We start from the raw sequence: 16,026 nt of genomic DNA, 5'->3' as shown, positions 1-16,026 counted from the left end.
AGAAAGTCATAAGCGTACTCTATTTGATAATACAGTGATTGTAAACACTAGTGATTCACTCAGATCATTTATGATAAATTTAACTATTTTTACTATTAAATTGCCAGATCTGTCATACATTTGCACTCATTTAAAATCAGGAACTTGACACACACGCACTGAAAAGTCACGTTTTTTTTTTTTTTTTTTTTTTAACAAAAACCTTATTTTACAGCCAGTTACTGTTAATAAACAAGCTACACTTTATTAAGCTTGAATTACTTTAATTTTACTAGTGTATTTATGGTAATAACCACAGTATTTACCACGGTGCATATTGTTTCCACTAATATTTTATATTAAATAGAATATAATAAAACTGTTAACACTTTAATCGATAATACAGTGAAAAAACTGCAAGATTACAAAGGCTTCATATAATGCAGGGGATCCCATATTTATACATTTAGATACTTAACTGTAGTTACTATGATACTTTAAGAAATTCTTTATTTCTTCCATTGCATTTTTCATTTGTTTATTCTTTATAGAGAGACAATGAGACAACACTGTGCATAAGTGCATGAGACGTTTAATGAATAGAGTACACGTTAACGAAAATAAACCTTGCAGATGCACAATAAAATTACATTCAAGCTTCACTAAATACAAAAACGACCGGATGTTAGAGAGACACAAAGTGTTCCGATGGAGAAAGAGTGGAGACGAGAGCTTCCAGATCTTCAAGTGATGCCTGCAGATGGACAAGAAGAGGCAAAGCTAAATTTGCGGCAACATGATGGCAGTGAATGTGCATGAATATATCAGTAAAAAAAAAAATGTCTGGTACCCTCCATTCTTCCACCCCGGCGGCGATGCGCTGCTCTGTGTGTGTGATGTCCTCTCGGCCAGCCTGCACCTTCTGAGCAAGACCTGCGTTCTCCTTCTGGAGCTTCTTCAGCTGAAGCCGCATGTACTCCTCCTGCTTCTTATGATAAGACACTAAACCACTGCACACATCCTGCTCCGGAGCGCCACTCGGACGCCTGCGACGCAAAACATGAGCCTCAGCAACAGCATCAAGACACAGAACATACAATCTAAAAATGTTCATTTAGTTATGTAGATGTGACAATAAATGCAATGGTAGTGTTTAGAGATTTAAAGGTGCAGTATGTAATACCGACAGCTACCGCAGTCCAAATTGTGGGTTGCCAGATTGAAGACACGCAACAGAAAATTAATTTATCTGCATTTTAATATGCCTCTTGTAATAGTTCGGGTTGAATCTGCGATCTCTGACTCCATTAGTTTGCTGGCTTCCATGGCCACAATACACTGAGTTTCGCAGCAACTGGCAACCCGGAGTGTTGAAATCCTATTGGTTAAACTGGCAGTGGGCGGAGTCACACAGACCAAAACAAAAACAGACATTCTGACAAGGAACGCACATTTCAAAGCAGAATAACTGCCTATAGAACTGATTAAAAAAATATTCTGGTCATTATTATTTTTTTCATTCTAAAAGACGATACGCTGTGGAGTCAGGTTATCATCTCACCACGCAGCTTGTGGAGTGTCTTTAGAAAGCTGCTCCAGTCTGTCCAGCTCCTCAAACTTCACCTGCAGGTCTCCCTCCTCAATCACGGTGCCAATTTCTCTCTAAACACACACATCACACCACAAAACAGCATTATTAAATTAAAAAAAAAAAAAAAAAAAAAAATATTAAGCTGCAAAACTGTTTCCAAAACATATTAGAATGATTTCTGAAGGATCATGTGACACTTAAGACTGGCGTAATAATTAAAATTCAGCTTTGATCACAGAAATAAATTACATTTGAACAGATATTCACATTGAAAACAGCTATTTTAAATTGTAATAATATTTCTGTATTTTATTTAAATAAACGCAGCCCTGGTGAGCAGAAGAGACTTCTGTAAATAAAATAAAAAAAGAAATTCATCTTTGATCACAGAAGTAAATTACATTTAAAGTACATTAAAATAGAAAACCAGTATTTTAAATAATAATAATATTTCACAATATTAGCTTTTATTCTTTATTTTTGGTCAAATAAATGCAGATGAACAGAAGATACATTAAAATACATAAAAAAACGAACTTATCCCAAACTTTTGAACAGCAGTGTATATTAATTATATATGTTATTAAATTATAGGGCTTGGTTTTTTTTTTTTTTTTTTTTTTTTAGGACAATAAGAGAGTAATGCAACTCACAAATACGTCAAATAAAATGTAAATAAATAAATAAATAAATCAATACACGATCTGATCACGTGACTTTAGCGGTTTGACCGTTCGCCGCGCGGTCCGATTCACTGACTCGGACACAAATGATTCGCAAACGATTCGAAGCTTCGTTCCGAAAGCGCCCATCATTAGCAGGTGTTGTTATTATTAACGTAACGTTACCTGAACTGAAGTCTGCAGCTGGCTGATGAACTGTTTGTGCATGGCTTCGGTCAGCTGAGGGTTCTGCTTTGACAGCGGCTGGAAATAGTGCGAAAACCTGTCGAAACTGACACACAGAGCGGAGCTAACTTTATAAGAGACAACGAACCCGTCTGTCTTAACGCGAATGAGGAGTATTTTATAACGTTACCTGGCGTTGTCCAGCAGCCACTGCAGACTCTTCTCCATCACTTTACTGAAGAGTTTGAGTCTCGGTTTGGATTGCGAAGCCTTAACCGAATCACTCCGACGAGCCGAAACATCCTCCACTTTATCCACATTAGTTTTATCCGAAACAGCTTCACTGCTCTTCTCAGACTCCTCCATCGCGCTGTAGATGTTTACAAAAATCCCCGCCGAGAGAAAACCGAAAACTCGTCACTCTACGGAAAGCGAGCAGCCGCGGGTTTCAAATCGTTCTCTCGAAACGCGTTTCTTCTTTGGCCAGAAGGCTCGCGTTACCACTCTCAGCTGTCAGTGATCTATTTCTACTCTCTGCTCACTTTACTTCAGCACACTGGGAGTCTGTCAAACGTCTGCAGCAATGGGTTTAATTAGAGGACTGGTTTCCACTTTATACTGCCTTCCAAAGCTTTATAAATGGTTTTATCGGCCCTATTATTTGCTGTCGCTGCTGATGAGCGTGGCGTTCCCGATCGTCCGCAGCTGTCCAGGACTCTGCGAGCACTTACCGTCCCAGAGAGATGACAGCAACTCCTGCGCCTTTGACTGGGTCTGAGCTGCGTGATATTTAACTCTATTAAAGTCTTTGATATGCTGTTTCATTATTGCTTTATTGTAACACGTGCAGCTGAGTTATGATATTATGGCATGCATGCTTTCTGTGTGTGCTCACAGTATCTAAGTGTGTTTTATACAATAGTGTCATAGTTATACAGCTTAAATATGTGTGTAAGAACAGTACATTTGATTTTATTTTTACAGTAAAAATTGTGAAATATTATTATAATTTAAAATAACTTTTCAGTTATGTGTATATCTGTTGAAATGTAATTTATTTCTGTGATGCGCAGCTGTATTTTCAGTATCATTATTCCAGTCTTCAGTGTCACGTGATCTTTAGAAATCATTCTAATATATTGATTTGCTGATCAGTTATTATTGATGCTCAATTAATATTGGTGAAAAAGAGCTTTTGCTACTTAATAATTGTGTGATATATTTTTTTACATTGATTTTTTTTACGAATTAAAAGTTTATTGATTTTTTGTAATATTATAAATCTCACTTTATTCAAATGTTTGGTCAATTTAATCAATAAAAATATTATTATTATTTTTTTTTTTTATCCCAAACCTTTGAATGGTAGCGTATCATGATTCGTCAGCACAACTGTGTTCAACATTGATAATAATCAGAAATGTTTCTTGCGCAGCAAATCAGCATATTAGAATGATTTCTGAAGATCATGTGACACTGAAGACTGGAGTAATGATGCTGAAAAATACAGCTGCACATCACAGAAATAAATTACATTTTAATAGATATTCACATTGAAAATAGTTATTTTAAATTGTAATAATATATAGCAATATTACTGTATATATATATATATATATATATATAATAGAACATATATATATAGTAATAATATATAAATTGTAAAATTAAAAATTGTAATTTAAATTGTATTAAATTGTAATATATTGCAATATGGATATATATATATATATATATAATAATATATATATATATATATATATATATATTACAGTACAGGTCAAAAGATTGAAAACATTACTATTTTTAATGTTTTTGAAAGAAGTTTCTTCTGCTCATCAAGCCTGCATTTATTTGATCAAAAATACAGAAAAAAACAGTAATATTGTGAAATATTATTACAACTTAAAATAATAGTTTTCTATTTGAATATACTTAAAAAAAAAAAATAATTTATTCCTGTGATGCAAAGCTGAATTTTCAGCATCATTACTCCAGCCTTCAGTGTCACATGTAACATCCAGTCTATCACATGATCATTTAGAAATCATTCTAATATTCTGATTTATTATGAGTGTTGGAAACAGTTCTGCTGTCTAATATATTTGATGAATAAAACGTTAAAAAGAACTGCATTTATTCAAAATAAAAAAAAAATTCGAATAATATTTATTCTAAAAATACATTTTCTTTACTATCACTTTTTATCAATTTAACACATCCTTGCTGAATAAAAGTATTGATTTTATTTAAAAAAAGAAAGAAAAAAAATTACTGACCCCAAATTATTGACAAGTAGTGTATATTGTTATTACAAAATATTTAGATTTTAAAAACATAGCTTTTTTTTTTATTATTCATCAAAGTATCCTAAAAAAGTATCACATGTTCTGAAAAAATATTAAGCAGCAGAACTGTTTCCAACTTTGATAATGAATCATCATATTAGAATGATTTCTAAAGGATCATGTGATAATGATCCTAAAAATTCAGCTTTGCATCACAGAAATAAATGATAATTTAAAGTATAATAAATTTAAAAACAATTATTTTTAAGTTGTAATAATATTTAACAATATTACTGTTTTTTCTGTATTTTTGATCAAATAAATGCAGGCTTGATGAGCAGAAGAAACTTCTTTCAAAAACATTAAAAATAGTAATGTTTCCAAACTTTTGACCTGTACTTTATATATGCACATTTTTTCAAATGTGTTTATATATTTGAATAATGTGTAATTGCTCTGTTTAGAGGGAGGTGGAGATTTTAATGTTTCTCAGTGCTATTGTGATGATGAAGAACCGCAGAGCCAGTAAGTTTACATGCGTTAAATGTGATCACATTCATCAGATCACACACATAATCACACAAGATATTCATGAATAACATCTACATGGATATATGGTGCCTTTTTAATCCTCTCTGTCTCTCAGTAACACTGGAGCAGCACGTGGGGAATATATTCCTCTTCAGTAAGGTGGCGAATGTGGTGCTGTTCTTCCGGGTGGACCTGAGACTTGGCCTTCTCTACCTCACGCTGTGTGTGGGTAAATAAACGATGGGGAACATGATTGCAGAATAATCTGTGATTCCAAAAATACCTACGGTGCCTTTTCTGTACAGTGTTCCTGATCACATGTAAACCACCGATCTACATGGGCCCCGAGTTCATCAAATACTTCAGCGACTCAACTATAGATGTGAGTAAAACATTCAAGCATTAAAGGAATAATTCACATCCTCAGGTCATCCCAGATGCAGATGAGTTTGTTTCTTCATCAGGTTTGGAGAAATGTACCATTGCATCAGTGTCTCATCCAATGGATGCTCTGCAGTGAATGGGTGCCGTCAGAATGAGAGTCCAAACAGCTGATAAAAACAGTGTATTTTTGTCTGAAACAATGGTTTAAAGTTAAAACATCTGAACTGATGGACTGGAGTGCTGTGGATTACTTGTGGATTATTGTGATTATTTTTGTATTATTTTTGTGTTTTTATTATGGGTTTGGACTTTCATTGTGGAGGATCCATTTATGATACACTCATGCAGTGCTACATTTCTACAAACCTGATGAAGAAACAAACTCATCCACATCTCAGATGATCTGAGGAGGAGCACATGTTCATGTTTATTTTTGGGTGCACTATTCCTTTAAGATGTTTTCTTTACTTTCCCAATTAAAATTTTGTTAAGACAGTTTGACTGTAATTTATTATAATTTTTGACCATTCCAAATTTAAAATCCCAATTAAAATTTTGTTAAGACAGTTTGACTGTAATTTATTATAATTTTTGACCATTTCTATTTTTCTATACTAAATTGAGATATTATCGTATGATGTCAGAAACTAAGACCTTTATCCTCTTTATAAGCTAAACTAATCATTGTGCACGTAATGTCAGGAAGAGCTGCGGAGGGACGGTCGTGTGATATGGATTGTTGAGTTTTATGCCAACTGGTCTCCAGAGTGTCAGACATTTGCCCCCATTTTTGCTGACCTGTCACTCAAGTAAGTCCCCCTGACACACGCTTGCTCTCTCACACATCTTCATGAGGCTCAAGTCCTTTAATAAAGCGGAGAGTTCCGCTCCTCGATCCTGATTGGCTGAGCCGCGTCCGAAGCTGTTACAATGTACAATGTAGCTCTACAATGTAACAAACACCTTTGTTTATGTTTGTGTGTTGCTCGGCAACCACTTTGTTGCAGCCACAGCTGATTCTGAGCAGCTACATTGTTTACACTGTTTATATTAATATCATTACACTTTATTTAATGTCCACTAGGTATGACTGCTTAGGCCTCAAATTTGGAAAAGTGGACATCGGACAGTATGCGGCAGCTGCCGAGAGGTGAGTCTATCTGCCTTGTGTATCAGTTAAGGGATATATCTTGCATTGCTAACTTTGCAGTCCTGTGCTCTCATCACAGGTACAAGGTGAACCCCTCACCGCTCTGCAAGCAGCTGCCTTCTCTGTTGCTCCTGCAGGGCGGTCGAGAGCTTATGCGCCGTCCTCTCGTGGACAAGTCGGGACGAGCCATTGGGTGGAGCTTCACTGAGGTAACGCTTCAGAAGTCTGACACTCTTCAGAAAGACGCAGAGACACTGCTAATGTAATCTGAATTATCTGATCAGATTCCAAACGATTAAGTACTTGCAATTAGAATATATTACATTTCAAAATACTCTTTATGGATTACATGATTACATATTATTCACACAATGTCAGCGAATTATTAATTCTCCCTCCCTTTTTTAATACCATGCTTCTGAATTTGGATGATAAAAGCATCTCTCACATTATTAGGCAATGTATAAAACAGTCAGTAAACACTGGTGATGTGTAGTATACATAGTAGACACTATGTAGTCATCATATCCAGTGACCTTCAGTAACTGTTGAAGTGTAATTGAAGTCACTGCTGTTTTCATGTTTATTGATGTTTGTTTATATAATGCAGGGATTCCCAAACTTTTTTGTTGTCAGTCAACCCCCTTAAGATAAAATATTTACTTGAAATATCTCTGAGGAAGATAATATTGCAATAATTTAACAATTTGCATGTTTACAGTCCTCTGATGTGGGTTAACGGTCACATTAACATGCAGGTAAACAAATCAAATATTTCTATTTTTAGTCTTTCCACATTGTTACGTTTTTTTTGATTTTTTTGTTTTTTATTTTTTTTTTAACTCTCTGTGGTTCTTTGTTTATTAATTTTTTGGGGGTTTGGTGGTTTAATGTTTTGTTTTATGGTTTTTATTGCATTTTATGATGTTTATACCAAAAACATTTAATTTATGTTCGTTCTCTTTGCTTTTTATATTAATATGGTACATTTAATAGTAAGTTTGATTTAAAAAAGTAAATCTAATATGTGACCCTGGAGCACAAAACCAGTCATGAGGGTCCATTTATGAAATTGAGATTTATACATCACCTGAAAGATGAATAAATAAGCTTTCCATTGATGTATGGTTTGTTAGGATCAGACAAACTATTTGAAAATCTGGAATCTGAGGGTGCAAAAAAATCAAAATATTGAGAAAATCACCTTTAAAGTTGTCCAAATGAAGTTCTTAGCAATGCATATTACTAATTAATAATTATTTACATTAGGAAATTTACTAAATATCTTCATGGAACATGATCTTTACTTAATATCCGAATGATTTTTGGCATAAAAGAAAAACCTATAATTCTGACCCATACAATGTATTTTTTGGCTATTGCTACAAATATACCTCAGAGACTTAAGACTTAATTCAGTTACTAACTACAATTTTCATCATGTAATCAGTAACAAACTACGATTTGTAAGTGATCTACCCAGCACCGCATACAAAGCACTTCGCTATTCTTCACTAAGACATGTGTTTGTGTGTTTTACAGGAAAACATCATCCGAGATTTCAACCTAAATGAGATATTCCAGAGATGTAAGAAATTCAGCAAAGGAGAGAAGCCTGAGGAACTGAAGACGCTCCTGCAGGAGGCTCCTGAAGAAGAGCAGCCACATGATGAGGATGATGAGGAGGACGAGGAGGAGGAAGAGGAACCAGAGAGCAAGAAAGACAAATAAGACACAGAACGGAAAGGAATGCAGCATTTATGACTATCCTGAACCCACACACGGTTCTGAATAGTGCATCACATCATCTACACAAATGCCTCACATGTGGAAACCTTTCCTCTTAACTCTGACTTTGATTTTAGTTTACAAGAAACCTTGACGTCACAAACAGCTGTGTTTGCTTTCGTATTCTGGCCGCTGGCTTTTCATGATAAATGCATTCAGTGTGTCTTACGCTTTAACCTCGGCCATATTCTGTACGTTCATTCTCCACGCTGACAGGGACAATCAGGTTTAAACTGCTTTAGTCTTTTACGCCGAGGGGGTCTGTGGTGCTGCTGCAGGGGGTTTGCCAATTACTCTTTGATCTCAAAAGATCAGGCTTTAAATGAAAACACACAGCATCAAGCTGACTTCCCCGAAAGATAATAAGCGAAATGTTTCACTCTCCCTGATTACAGCATGCCAGCATCATCATAAAGTACGTAAATGCATGAAGATGAGATTTTATTATAGGCCTAGTTTTAAATGCAAACAGGACATCCTCGATCGCTCTTATAATCCAAATGAGTCTTTTATGCTTTATGCATGTTGTGTTGCATTTGCTCTTGAGGTTCAAAACTGAGTCATTTGTGTTTGTTCAAGCATTAGTTAATAAAATGACACATTCTTAAAGGAATATACCAAAAAAAAATCATCATTTACTGATTTAGATGAGCAGAACCTACTGAAATCTGCTCATTGTTATGTCAGCAATGCACAGAAACCTGAATGAATACTGTATGATTAACTGAGAGTCCTTTCCAGGTGCTTTTGTGGATACAGACTTTCAAACAAAAATGTCGTAGTGTCTTCGATGTCTTGCAGGATTGTGGAGGAGACTATGAAGCCTGAGAACACATGCTCAGGAATATGAAACATACTCTCCGTGTGAGTTACAGAAATTATATATTATATTGTTTTTGCTCACATAAACTTCCGGCTCAATTAAATCAAGAGTTGGAATCCGTTTCAAGCGAGACAGCGGCACAGACTAATCAGTTTTTGGAGTGAGTTTGGAGCGGGATTGAGTGAGTTGATTAAGTGTGTTGAATTATAGTGTGGAGAACTGGTAAACGCATTTGAGGTTGCAAAATTGAACTTTGTGCATAAAGTTTCCATTTGCAGTTTTAGTATGAAAATGAAATCAAATGTACTGTTGAATGGCCAGCTCCACACACGATCGTCAGGACAGTTCTTGAAATTGTATTGAAATGTCTCGTAAATAACAAAAGAAGTTCAGTTCGGTCTGGTTTTGGGGGGTTGACGTCACCCTACAGTTTCTTTGATGGCGACGGCAGGCGTCGGTCCTATATGTGTCCAGATGTAGCCTTTTTCTGGACGAACCGGTAATGTTGGGAAAGGGCAGCTTCGTGATTTGAAATACTCTGACGGGGCGTGACAGACGAACTCCAGGTACTCCATTTTTCTTGGCAAGTCCTCTTCAGGGCCTACGTTAAGAAATTGAAAAAGAAAGCTTTAAAAAATTCTTAACCGTGAGTCAAATCAGTGTACATGACACCCCGGTACAGCATATTTGTCAGCATTAGGGGTATGCAATCTTGAAAAAATTTATATTTTTTCTGATTTTTTTTATAAAAACTACATGTGCTGGTACTTTGGCAGGTTCATAAGGAAGCCCATTTCTGCCACTAAAAAAAAAAAAAAAAAAAAAAAAAGGTTTTTGCGACTTTATATCTCCCAATTCTGACTTTACAACACGCAATCGTGAGTTTATATCACGCAATTCTGAGAAAAAAAGTCAGAATTGTGATTTTAATTCTCAGAATTGCGAGTTTATATCACGCAAACATGAGAAAAAAGTCAGAATCGTGAGATAAAAAGTCACAATTACCTTTTTTATTATTATTCAGTGGCGTAAACGGGCTTCCATAGGTTCAGGTCTGCCAAAGATAAATAAAAAAAAATACACCTAAATCGCCAGCAGGTGGCAGCAAGTCCCTTAATGAGTGAGTGATTGAATCATTCACTCAAACGATTTGTTCAAAGTTCATTCAGAAGTCAATGGCTGTTTTTATGAATCGCTGACTAAAACGATTCGAACAAAACAGACTCATTCGTGAAAGCGTTGCTCTGATGTTCTGCTTCAGCTTTGATTGGAGCTATTTTCATTTTTCAAAACACAATATCACGTGTAAAACGTAGCTCACTCAATATTAACTTACTATTTTTTGAATCGTTATATAATTTTAATATCACATTTGCAATCACAGGCACTTATATTTATGAAAACAGTATTCTTGCTTCTGTGTTATTACATAACTATATCATATCTTATTAATATAAAGACAATTTTTTGTTTTCATAACTTGAATTATAAGGTAATTTTAACTGCATTCTAATAGTCTTCATCACTCGATCAGTGCACACAGTTAAAACAATCACGATATCATCACAGATATTGCACACTCCTAGTCAGCAAGGAACACAAACACAGTATTTCTGCATGAACGTACCAACAATGTACGTGGCAGGATCAAAGCGATCTCGAGGACTGGTCTGAGTCGGGATCAGCCAAGTTAACGCCGCGCTCTTCTCACAGTACTGGTCCTGGACGAAACCTCGGATCTGTGCGTAATAGGGTTTACCGTCGTCCTCGTCTGTTACTTTAATGACGTCTCCTATCTGATAATACACGCCCTGAACACGAGACGAGCAGGTTAGTGGATAGAAAGAGGCAGAAAAACACTTTCAAAGACATTCTGAAGAGAAGAAAGGTGCGGTTACCTTGTAAAACATGGACTCTGATGTGATGATCGTTGACACAGACTCTGGTGCTTTGATAGGCTGTGGCAATTTAAAGAAGGTAAAATAAATGCCATTGCATTTTATTAAAGGAACAGTTCACCCAAAAAAAATAAAAAATTTGCTTAATTTAGTTTGTTTCTTCATTAGATTTAGAGAAATGTATGACTGATGGACTGGAGTGCTCTGGATGTTTTTATCAGCTCTCATTCTGACGGCACCCATTCACATGCATTGCATGCTGAGACGCTGACGCAATGCTGCATTTCTCCAGATCTGATGAAGAAACAATCTCGGACGGCCTGAAGGCGAGCACATTTTCATTCCTTTAACCCACACAGATATTAAGAAAACACTCAGAAATGACGTAACGTACATTTTTCAGCTTGAAAATGTGCCGTCTGCCCTTTCCTTTGGTCGAGACTTTCTTCTCGGAGGCCGGAGCTTTGTACTTGGTGCTCCGTAACCGAGCGGAGCGTCTGTGGATTTCATGTCTGGACTGTAAAAAAAAAAGAGGGTAGCGTCACTGGTTTTGTTTAGAAACATTATTTCTAAGCTGTGGAAAAAAAAAAAAAAAAAAAGACAATCTTCTTCTTCTTCTTCTCTAGTATTAATGGCGGGTCGCAACCAATTTTTTCCGGTGCATACCGCCACCTACTGTACCGGAGTGTGTAATTCATGGTTTTAGTATTTCAGGTTACCTTTTACTGATCCAAAAAAAAAAAAAAATAAAAAAACACTTTGGGGGGGCCCTATATTTTATGGTCTAATCCTGTAGATTTAAGAAAGTTAAAGAGAGCTTCGTAACACTCCCATGTTTCCTCACTTATCCCCAGTATCCCTTCTAAATTCCATCCCCGTCCTAATTAACATATCTTATCACGCAAGATGTTCCTCTCAAAATCAAATTTACTACACTTCATTATGACATGCTCGACATTTTCAGGAACATTACATACCTCACATTTATCAGACACACATTTTGTCATTAAATACAGCGTTGATTTTAACCCAGTATGTCCAAGCCTTAATCTTGAAAAGATCACTTCATCTCTTCTATATTTCCCTTTGAAACCCTTCACATTAATAGATTTCTGAATGCTGTAATAGTGTCTCCCTTTATTGTCTGTGTCCCACTTGTTCTGCCATTCGTCACTCACTGCTTTTCTAATTAATGATTTGGCCTCTCCTTTTCCGAAGGGAACTTTTCATTATTTCATCATCTTTTAGTTTTAATGCTGTCTTTTGCAATCTCATCAGCTTTTTCATTTCCCACAACACCAAATGAGCCGGGACCCAAACAAATTGTACATCACCACCATTCTTTGTATTCTCAGCATTATTGTATATATTTCAATCAATAAATCATCTCTTGAGGTCTTTTTTGGAATTCAAACTAAACAGGGCAGCAGTGGAGTCTGAACAAATGACAACTCTCTCTGGCCTCACCTCTTCTATCCACTGTAACCCTAAAATAATAGCAACCATTTCTGCTGTATATACAGATAATTTATTATTAATTCTTTTACATATACCTACATCAAACTCTGGTATATATACTCCTGATCCTACATGTTTCTGTCCCGGATCTTTTGATCCGTCAGTAAATATTAGCATATAATTAAAATAATTCCTCTTCACATAATCTTCAAACAAATATCCTATATTATTCATATTATTTTCATTCCATTCTTTCTTCTTCTCTAGAAGTTTCAAGTCCACATTGGGCACAGGAAATATCCATGGAGGAACATTACCCCATACAGTATTTGGTCCATATTCAATTTTATTTAATCCATATTGTTCTGCTACTGTATTAAATATTCCAACCAAATCCTTTCCTTTAAGTTGTGTTGTATATTCCCCAACAATCACACAGAACATTTGCTGCCGGTTGTTCCTCCCCAGATCCTTGTAACTTGATCCAATAAGCTAAAGATAGCTTAGATCGTCTTAAATATAATGGCAATTCATCAGCTTCTACCAGTAGTGCATTAGTAGGGGTTGTTTTCACTGCACCTATACTGAGAAAAGACAATCTTAATCTGTAAGATAGCTTTTAAGAGAAGAGAAAAAACATAACATGATAGTAATCGCTTGATAATTATGACGTCATCATGGCGGCGCTCGAATGGGGGCGACCCGCTCTGTGTAGATGCGTGTACATCATTTCCGGTTGTTTTTTTATTTTATTGTTTTTTTTTATTTTTGGTTTTCTCAAAATGATGTTTCTATATTTAAAAATATGATGTTTCTCAATTCTATATCCGTAAAAAAAAACAATTATATATATATATATAAACTGGAAGTGTTCTAGTGGGTCGTGTCGCTACATCAGAGGTTACACAAATTCCACGCCACACAGTTAGTTTTTAAGCAAGGCTTCAAACCTGTTTTCCTCCGCCGTTGTTCTGCTGGATGCTGGATGAAGCAGATGCTCCGGAGCTTCCGCTAGTGATGCTTCTCCCCGAGCAGTTGTTGCACAGAATCTCTCCCTGGTGTCCTTTTTTCCACATGGAAGAAGAGCTGCTCCTGCAGACAGCGCAGCATGGTTTTAACCCGAGAGGCATGTTTCCTTCACAAGGGTCTTGTATCGCTATTTCTGAATTAAACACTCAGTTTTTCCTGTGAGGATGCAAGCCGAAACCTACAATAAATGTCGGTCTAGGAAAAAACACGACCTATCTCAAACACATATCTTTCATTTTGAAAACAATGAATGATAATAGGTCCCGTATGTTTGGAGGGGAGAAAAAAAAAACATCCGGGAGAAGAGTTTGTGAATTGTAGAATAAAAGTCCTTCCTTTCAAAATAAAAGTCTTCTACAAATCTGTCTGGGGAAAAGACTTCACTGGAGGGCGCTGTTTAATATATCTTTAAACTTTAAGAAAGAAAGTATCTATCTATCTAGCTATCTAGCTATCTATCTATCTACATATAAATCAATTTAAATATAAAATACCACCACCTTAAGTCAAAATAAAAATAAAATAAATACCCGGTAAAATTAAATTTTAATCTGGTCATTCCTTCCAACACAAGATGATTTAATCAAAAAAAAAAAACTGGCAATCACTTTCATTTTAAAATGATTAATAATGACTATATTAACCAATTCTGCATCATTTATTCTTTCTTTCCCTTAATACGTGATAATATTGTCATTAAAGACCCCTCTTTAGAGCATGATGTTGTCAACATGAACCAAAAACTATCCAATCTGAACAATGAAACATACTTTTTAGCATTTTGATAAAGAAATTGTATTTTTTAGCAATTCATGAATACGTAAGGTTGAAAAGCCACGTGTTTGTAAGAAACAAATCCATCGAGATATTTTAACTTCAAAACGGTTGCTTCGGGTCAAATCCATAACAAATCCATAATCCGTAATAATGTTTCTTCCGGTGAAAAAGTCCATCTCCTGTTGTCTCTCACATCAAAATCCACCCACATATGTGTTTAGAGCTGGTTGCACTTTTCTCTCCTGATTCAGAACAGACCACTTTTTCACTAATAACCGCGTTATTATGGATTGGACTCATGTTTTAGCTGGAAGCGACCGTTCTAAACTTTGTTAAAAACTTGATAATTACTTAATAGTGAAATAGTGTGATGTTTTTATCAGCTGTTTGGACTCTTTTTCTGACGGCACCCATTCACTGCAGAGCATCCAGTGGTGTTCAGATGAAGAAAACTGTCATCACATTTTACGGAGAACTGTTCCTTTAAATGTGGCATGATAAGATTATTATTGTTTTTAAGTGAAGCAACAAATTGGCATTTGCTAAATAAGAGGGCTGTAGGTTCACAGTAACTGTGAGAAACACTGGAGCGATGCATTCACAAATTCATATATTTTCTTCACTCACTCGGATATACGTCACAAGAAAAAATCTGTCGCTATTTCATTGTGACTTCAATAATATGCAACAATCAGTTACAACCGTCGGTGTTCTTATGTGGACAGAAAAGGTCCTCACACAGAAAGATTCACAGCAGAAATGCACATGAGTTTGCTCTTACTGTCTTTCCAACAGTAAAGGTTCATTGGTTACCAATTACCAAAATTAGCATTCTAACCATATGCTACACATATGATGGATTTCTGCACACGATAAAGACCTTTGAGGGCCAATGTGTGGCATTCTCTGTCTTTCTATTGACATGTGAATCATTGTGAGGCTGCTCGTGTTTGCTTGTGATGCCTGGATGAGTGTGCTGCAGTACTGTAGCATCACGGCAGCTTGGCAGAGCGAGGATACAGAGACAGATTGAGGCTGACACAGCAGACCTTCACTTGGGGAGCGGCTGGCAGCGCGCCTCTGTCACACTCCACTCAGGAGCCTGTCACCCTTTTGCACTCCTCTGGAAAAGAATAAATAAATAAAAAAAAGGAGTGCTGTCAGACTTCAATTCCGGCTGCATGGTAACAACCGCTGTGGAAAATGTTTGGAAATCCTTCACAGTGTGATGCAATATTCTACATGTCATCTAGAAGACTCAAGCGCAGCAGTAAGACATGTGCATGTATGATGTAAGATGGGTTTTTTTTCTGTTTATATTTGGACGTAGAGTTGGCAAATATTCATAGAGCTGCAAAAAAATAAAAAATAAAATAAAATTAAATTCATCAGATGGTTATTTTGGAAAGAGGTCTCTTCTGCTCACCAAGACTGTATTTATTTGATCAAAAATACAGTAAAAAATAGTGAAATATTATTATA

General features: G+C 35.8%; 3 protein-coding genes across 3 annotated transcripts; 1 reads left to right on the top strand and 2 right to left on the bottom strand.

Annotated features, from left to right (window-relative positions):
- Nucleotides 1-549: 549 nt before the first annotated feature.
- On the bottom strand, nt 550-2,784 carry si:dkey-6i22.5 (polyamine-modulated factor 1). Its single transcript, XM_019114786.2, has 5 exons — nt 2,609-2,784; nt 2,419-2,524; nt 1,541-1,641; nt 830-1,025; nt 550-733 (listed from the first exon to the last, which is right to left on the bottom strand). The coding sequence occupies exons 1-5, from the start codon at nt 2,782-2,784 to the stop codon at nt 665-667; spliced, it is 648 nt and encodes a 215-aa protein (XP_018970331.1). The 3' UTR covers nt 550-664.
- Nucleotides 2,785-3,001: 217 nt separating this feature from the next.
- On the top strand, nt 3,002-9,522 carry tmx2a (thioredoxin-related transmembrane protein 2a). Its single transcript, XM_042770434.1, has 8 exons — nt 3,002-3,190; nt 5,171-5,231; nt 5,353-5,466; nt 5,543-5,619; nt 6,324-6,430; nt 6,706-6,771; nt 6,851-6,980; nt 8,314-9,522. The coding sequence occupies exons 1-8, from the start codon at nt 3,002-3,004 to the stop codon at nt 8,500-8,502; spliced, it is 933 nt and encodes a 310-aa protein (XP_042626368.1). The 3' UTR covers nt 8,503-9,522.
- A 103-nt stretch (nt 9,523-9,625) lies between these two features.
- On the bottom strand, nt 9,626-14,073 carry LOC109101416 (GATA zinc finger domain-containing protein 1). Its single transcript, XM_042770433.1, has 5 exons — nt 13,689-14,073; nt 11,675-11,797; nt 11,281-11,340; nt 11,010-11,193; nt 9,626-9,983 (listed from the first exon to the last, which is right to left on the bottom strand). Exons 1-5 carry the CDS (start codon nt 13,866-13,868, stop codon nt 9,802-9,804), a joined length of 729 nt encoding a protein of 242 aa, XP_042626367.1. The 5' UTR covers nt 13,869-14,073; the 3' UTR covers nt 9,626-9,801.
- Between the last annotated feature and the right edge of the window lie 1,953 nt (nt 14,074-16,026).

The sequence above is a fragment of the Cyprinus carpio genome, chromosome A14, assembly GCF_018340385.1.
Source record: "Cyprinus carpio isolate SPL01 chromosome A14, ASM1834038v1, whole genome shotgun sequence".
NCBI lineage: Eukaryota > Metazoa > Chordata > Actinopteri > Cypriniformes > Cyprinidae > Cyprinus > Cyprinus carpio.
This window is presented reverse-complemented; position numbering and strand designations above follow the sequence as displayed.

Excerpts from the sequence above, each read along its gene's own strand:
- tmx2a (XM_042770434.1), top strand. The coding sequence starts at position 3,002 with ATGGGTTTAATTAGAGGACTGGTTTCCACTTTATACTGCCTTCCAAAG. Across the intron at positions 3,191-5,170 it reads ACTCCTGCGCCTTTGACTGG|AGGGAGGTGGAGATTTTAAT; the intron begins GTCTGAGCTGCG and ends TGCTCTGTTTAG. Across the intron at positions 5,620-6,323 it reads TCAGCGACTCAACTATAGAT|GAAGAGCTGCGGAGGGACGG; the intron begins GTGAGTAAAACA and ends ACGTAATGTCAG.
- si:dkey-6i22.5 (XM_019114786.2), bottom strand. The coding sequence starts at position 2,784 with ATGGAGGAGTCTGAGAAGAGCAGTGAAGCTGTTTCGGATAAAACTAAT. Across the intron at positions 2,525-2,608 it reads TGGCTGCTGGACAACGCCAG|TTTCGACAGGTTTTCGCACT; the intron begins GTAACGTTATAA and ends TCTGTGTGTCAG. Across the intron at positions 1,026-1,540 it reads GACACTCCACAAGCTGCGTG|GCGTCCGAGTGGCGCTCCGG; the intron begins GTGAGATGATAA and ends TTTGCGTCGCAG.
- LOC109101416 (XM_042770433.1), bottom strand. The coding sequence starts at position 13,868 with ATGCCTCTCGGGTTAAAACCATGCTGCGCTGTCTGCAGGAGCAGCTCT. Across the intron at positions 11,341-11,674 it reads ACATTTTCAAGCTGAAAAAT|CCTATCAAAGCACCAGAGTC; the intron begins GTACGTTACGTC and ends AAATTGCCACAG. Across the intron at positions 9,984-11,009 it reads TCCTGCCACGTACATTGTTG|GCCCTGAAGAGGACTTGCCA; the intron begins GTACGTTCATGC and ends TTCTTAACGTAG.